The sequence below is a fragment of the Vigna unguiculata genome, chromosome 1 (genome assembly GCF_004118075.2).
Source record: "Vigna unguiculata cultivar IT97K-499-35 chromosome 1, ASM411807v1, whole genome shotgun sequence".
In the NCBI taxonomy this organism is placed as follows: Eukaryota; Viridiplantae; Streptophyta; class Magnoliopsida; order Fabales; family Fabaceae; genus Vigna; species Vigna unguiculata.
Genome location: NC_040279.1, coordinates 38,452,370 through 38,458,582, shown reverse-complemented (window position 1 = coordinate 38,458,582; position 6,213 = coordinate 38,452,370). Strand labels below are relative to the sequence as shown.

At 36.0% G+C, this 6,213-nt stretch overlaps 1 protein-coding gene across 1 annotated transcript; it reads right to left on the bottom strand.

Annotated features, from left to right (window-relative positions):
- Positions 1-1,528: 1,528 nt before the first annotated feature.
- On the bottom strand, positions 1,529-5,737 carry LOC114178060 (RING finger protein B-like). The gene is made up of 9 exons (XM_028063749.1): positions 5,371-5,737; positions 3,977-4,502; positions 3,791-3,856; positions 3,354-3,520; positions 3,096-3,252; positions 2,914-3,007; positions 2,424-2,776; positions 2,122-2,226; positions 1,529-2,015 (listed from the first exon to the last, which is right to left on the bottom strand). Exons 1-9 carry the CDS (start codon positions 5,379-5,381, stop codon positions 1,743-1,745), a joined length of 1,752 nt encoding a protein of 583 aa, XP_027919550.1. The 5' UTR covers positions 5,382-5,737; the 3' UTR covers positions 1,529-1,742.
- Between the last annotated feature and the right edge of the window lie 476 nt (positions 5,738-6,213).

Genomic DNA, 6,213 nt, shown 5'->3' with positions numbered 1-6,213 from the left:
TTATTTTAAGTTTTTTTTTCTTTCTTAAACCCTATTTGCTTACCACTGACGTACGTACGTATGGCCTATGTTGTTACCAGTTCCACTCATTTATTCCAACTTTTCTATTCGTAATTCCTAATATATAATGTAATGGCCGATTAAAAAAAATAACACTTGTTTTTATAATGTTTAATACCAAAATTAATAATCTATATTTTATTTGAAATGTAATTTTTTTCTAGGTTTGCAAACAAATTGTCTGTGAACTTCAATAGTGTATAGTTATAGGGTTCTAAAGAAAGATTTATTATTTGTATTAAAGCCCATGTACTTAAGGAACCACTCTCCACTACCTACTCCTACTGACATGAGATGGGATTAAATAATAATGAAAACTTTTTTTTTTCAATGTACCAAATCTAGTTTCTTAAGTTTAAGTTCATCGAAAATAAATTCTAGTTGGTCCGTAAATACAAAGCATTGAATAAGTGATTTAGATAGCATTTAAAAATTAGAGAAGAAAATAAAAAGTAAATTTGAGTTTATTTGAGATGCAGCATAATAATGAAGATAAGCAATAATTAACGTTAAGCATGGAAGCATGTTTGTATCCGTAGACGTGGCAGACAGATCAGACAAGTGAGTGACAGAGACGAAGGCATTGCCATTGGCTACTCACTGTGGCTAGCCGCCTGGCCCATTTTTCTTTTCAATCTCTCGAAAAACATTGCAAGACAGAACGACAGCGTCCCGCGGGAAGCACGGGCGAAATTTTCTGTTGTAAACTGTGCCCAACTCACCCTCCCCGGTCCCTCTTCAAATCCTTCGTACAATACTTCTTCACCATCACTCTTCTCTCTTTCTCACAAATCTTCATTCACTTTTTTTAATCAACCTTTTTCTCCACAATATCCATGCATGCATCACTATAATTTCTTAATTTCTTCGCATAATTATTAGATCAAACACAATCAACAACTGCTGCTGTTGCACTAACCACCACAGAGACATCAAAAAATGCTTTTCAGTATTATTTGGACCCTGCCCTAAGTGCCACCACGTGTTCTTTCAACTGTTTAAGTTCACAGACACTTTTTTGTTTGGTAAGTACACGGTGCACTCCTTTATATTTTTCGGTTTAACCACTGTATCATAGGATAAGCAAGTAGGGGAATGCAATGTACCCACCATTCAGTGTTTTCCATAGCTGTTCATCCCCTTTCTGCCCAGATTGCACCCATATTTAATATGACGGATACATTGTATATTTGAGACCATGTGCACAACTTTGATTTTTTTTTTCTTAATTTTACGAAATTCAATTAACAAATACTATTAGTGTACGAAATGTCCACTTTTTGTAAGCCAAAAACAAATTTCTTTCCTCCTTCCGATTACAAATTCTCCATGTTATGCTTTGTGCCCCAAAATTGTTTGTCGCTTTATATCTAAGGTCTTTTCATCACGTTACTTTTGATATGAGAGGTCACGTTCAATGAATTATCATGCTCACGAATCAATATTTGCTCATATACCCCCCAACATATAACCATTTAGGAGGATATATATTAACTTATTAATCAGTATCATCAAACAAAAATCCTCCCATGCAATGGGAAGAACACAGGATTACACTATGAAGCTAAAATCAAAATATTTTACAGATGAAGATGGATTCAGGAAATTCATAACCACTCAAGTACGTAGGATTATGTCCGAAATTTACATAAACCTTGTTGTTTCATTTATTTGCCTCCTCCTCAATATTTTACCTGAGGATTTCCACTAGCTGGTCCTCCGAGTGTTAGAGCCAATCCTTGAAGATCACTCCTGATTTTATGCTCCTTGGAAACAACACTAGGAGTCGCTCCCATGATTGGAAACGGTAAAGCCACCGGGGTTTGCCTTGATCGTGAACCGTGGTATGGCTCTGCATGCAAACAAATTGGCGCTTCCTGAGAAGCCCTTAAAGTACCCAAAAAGGCTTGAGAGGAAGGAACTGAACTTGCCCCCTTTGAGACAACTCCTGCTCCCTGATATGCATTTTTTGTTTGTTTGTTTGTTACTGAAACTGGTTTCAACACAAATCGTATCTGATCATAACGTAAAACATTATAGCATCAAAGTTTACAAACTTACAGGTGCAAATATTACTCCCCGGAAAATCCTTCCATTTACAGCTGTAGGAGATATCGAAACTGGGTCAAAGGGTCCTTCAACTCTCTCCCGAACTTCGCCACCAATCTTGTATTTGAAATCAAGAGTAAAAGAATGAGCAACTTCGGAATAATAGAATCAAGTCTTATGGACTTCATGTGTCAGGTTGAGATTGATTATGAACATGGTTAACTTGTGATACTGAGAGTGTCTAAAAATATTGAAAATAATAAGAGGGGAATGTTGTGGAAGAGTGCAATTCTAATACTGAGCAAAGGATTCACCAGGTGTTGAATGGGTCGGATCATTGGTTTCTGCTCTGCAGCCTGACGTTGAGCTCTTTTTCTATCCTCGTTAACATGAAGACATTGTTCCTGTTTTAGTTGATGTTGTAGGAAATGAAGAGCCTGTGGAGTCTTAAGTGGGACATTCATCAATGTTCTCTTATAATTTGAGTCATTTTCGTGTTGGGAAGTGGATGGAAATAATGTATTTGCTTCTTGACTTGGGGTCTGTTCTTGATCGGATTTATATGGAGAAGAATGAAGAGACAATGAAAGAAAACTATCTTCTTGTTCTGATTCAACATCCCATACCTTTGCAGCAGCAATTCTCCTCCTCTTCTGTCGTGAAGTACCTACAAATTTGCGTCTCCATTTATTTACATAAACTTATCCTTAAATACTTACAAGAAGAATATAAAAAAGTAAACTTGCTATTCTATACGTACTTACTATGAAGTTTGTACAGAATAAAACACATAACTCAACCCACCTGAATCAAAGTGATGAGGTGACGATTTTTCTGATGAAATTTCATAAGCTCCATTTCCAAAAGCTTCCACGTTATTCCTCACGAGGATAGTTTCCTGCTTCAAAATTCATTGTCAGTTCTACTTTTCGTTAAGAAAGAAAAAAAAGGAGTAAATAATGACATTGCTTTGTAAACTTCTGTACCGAGTTTGTATCCGCTTCTGCTGGGATAATATTCTTTTCGTGATTCCAATAAGTTCCAATAGGTTTGCACATGGGAACGTAATAACGTCCATTTGGATGCTCTGCTGCAAGCTGCAACACTAACAATTCGTTGAGAGGACGTTCATCTTCCCCACATCTGTTAACAGAAAAAAGAATAAACAGATTAAACTACTAAAAGAGAAAGATGAACATTGTAACACTGGTTAGAAATGCTTAAATTCATAGATAGGATCCTACCCGCCATATATTGCAATATCCATGCCTGCAGCAACAGCTGTATGAGAAAATCGCCCTTGTGGCTGTTGAAAATGTATATCAAGTTGAGTCCACGAAAAATTGCAGATATCAAAGATCCAAACGTCGTTATAGTAACGTTTATCTCCAACTCCTCCAATGATATATACCTGCACATCATGCACAGCTCATACAATGTTTTGAAATGTGACTATTGAATAAAATTTAGAAGAACTCCATGTAAATTTAGTGATGAATTGAACTTTTGTACATTCTGTGTAAATACTTTTACAATGTGTCAATCAATCAGAACAACTTTTATCATACATGACAATCAATTATTGAATGATAATGTAAAAGATATTTTCACTGACTTTACATACACTGTTTACCCTCAGGTAACAAGCAAGTCCTAACAATAATAAATATAAAAAACTTGCCTTTGTTCCAATGTTAACTGCAGCATGACCTGCCCTGACTCCTGGTGGAGAACCTTGAATCGTCAACTGTCATTGAAACGCAAGAAGATGTTACTAAATCCCTCAGTGGAAAATCTAACAATTTCCCTCTTCAAACTTTGAAGAAAATTATTGGAAATTATCACAGAAGAGAAGGGAGGAGCATACTCTAGACCAAGTCATTGTAGCCATATCAAGCATATGAACATTGCCATGATACTGATCACCAGAATCTCCACCATACACAACAAGTTTGTTCCCGATTGCAAGGGTACTATGACTGTCTCTGGGGACCGGAAAATCACCTTTCAACTCAGGGGAAGCCCAAGTCATGGTTCGAAGATCAAGAATGTGCAAATCGTTTAAATAGTTAGCATGGCCTTCTCCACTACCACCAAATATCACTATCTTTTCATCACCTACCAGAGTGGCAGTATGGCTTTCACGTGGAGAAGGAGGAGTCCCTTTACATTCGGGTCGAAACCACTCTTTGGTAACAAGATCAAGTATGTGAATGTGATTCACCTTCTTGAACCCATTCGAGCCACCAAACACTATCATTTTATGCCCCACAAGAACAGCACTGTGGCTATCTCTCGGCCCTGGCTTCTCACCGGTAGTAGTGAGCTTGCTCCAAACCATTTTGGTGATGTCCAGAGTGAGAACATCGCAAAAATGCAGCCCCCCAGCAACCCTGAAATAATACACTCAAACTTTATCATCTTAATGGAAAACCTTCAAAGCTTACCAAACCCACAGTTTTAATCAACAAAAATATATAAAATATTTCATGTTAGTTTGGAGTTTGAAAGGCAATGTGACAGGACAAACGCGCTTCATTGCTTTCATATATAGAATTGCAAATGATGGTACAGAAAGAAAATGGTAATTGTTGCATTTTCTTAATTCAGTTCAACTTTCATTTGGCCTTATGCACACCAAGCAATCTCAACCAAAATAAAGAGGCAAAGTATTTTTATTTTCAATTGTGCTTAAACTTTTGCGACAAAGTAAGAGGTGTCAGATTACCAAGATAGTGAAGCATCAAGGATTCTTTTTGGGTGCATGTTTTATAATACAGGGATGAGAAAGAAAGAAGAGAAGAATGAAAAATCTGAATATCGCCATATTAAGTAAGCAGAAAGATGACGGTATCCCAAACTCGTATTGTCCCACTAATTACAGTAAGAAAAAATGAATTCAGTCAACTGTCTCCAAGAAAAATAGGCGATGAAGAGATTAGGAAAAAACTAAAATTCAGAAAAGAAAGTGCTTTGGTTGTTTGCCATATATAGGTAGTAATAACTCAGTGAACTTGAGAAAGAAAGAAAGAAAGAAAGAAAAAGTACTTAGTAATACCAGAAACTAACCAAACTAATGAGAGAAATTCCCAGAGTTCAAAGAATTACAACATGTGGGGAGCAGTGTGCAGACATCATTAATGAGGACAACCCAGTAAGGAACAGGTTCAGAAAATATGTAGATGAGATTAAGAAACTAAGCAATGGTTTTAGCGACAAGATTTTTTTGAGCAAAAGGGGTTTAAGTAAAGTGATACATACCCCAAAGACATACATAAGGCCCTTGGAGAAGCAAGCAGAGTGCCCCCATCTTTCAGAAGGATTGAAACCCAAAACCTTTGGATGCAGCCACATTGTTTTGTTGTTGGAAACTTGAGGTGCCGAAGAACTCATGTTTGAATGATGTTTGTGCGTGTGAGTATGAATGTGTGATGGGTAAGTTGAAGCTTAGCTTAAAAAAGCATATAGGTCGAACACAGTGGTTGACACGGATGAAGAAACAGTCGAGGACGAAGAGTCCTATGGAAAGAGAGATTGATTCAAAGAGGACATCAACAAGCCAAGTGATGTATCAACAATCAATATCAATAGACATGAAAAGATGGGCGCTTTCAAGTCCAAATCACTGTGGCAACCAACAGCAAGTGATGGATGTAGTGAAAACAACAATTTTTCTCTCCCAAACCATTAAAGATTTTATATATATATATATATATATATATACACTCATAATATTCCACCAAAGAAAAAGAAATCCATTACAAAATTAATTTGGAGAATGCCAACCGAATGCAACTCACATCAGAATTCTTCAATGAATTCTCCACTTTTCATAGAAGAAGTATTACGGTAAATTAAATTTTTAAACTCGATAAATTAAATATTTCATATCTTTTACTTGATAGAGGAATAGGAATTCTAACCAAGCATATCAAGAAACTGGTTAAATAATTATAATTAAAAATGAGAAAACATGGTGTTGATATATTATATTTATACTTGGATTTTTTAATTAAAAAATATGCCTTAATTTTTAGTGAAAGTAATCAAAAGTGCTTATTTTACAGGGCATGGATAATGATAAAATAATGCAAAAAACGTTTA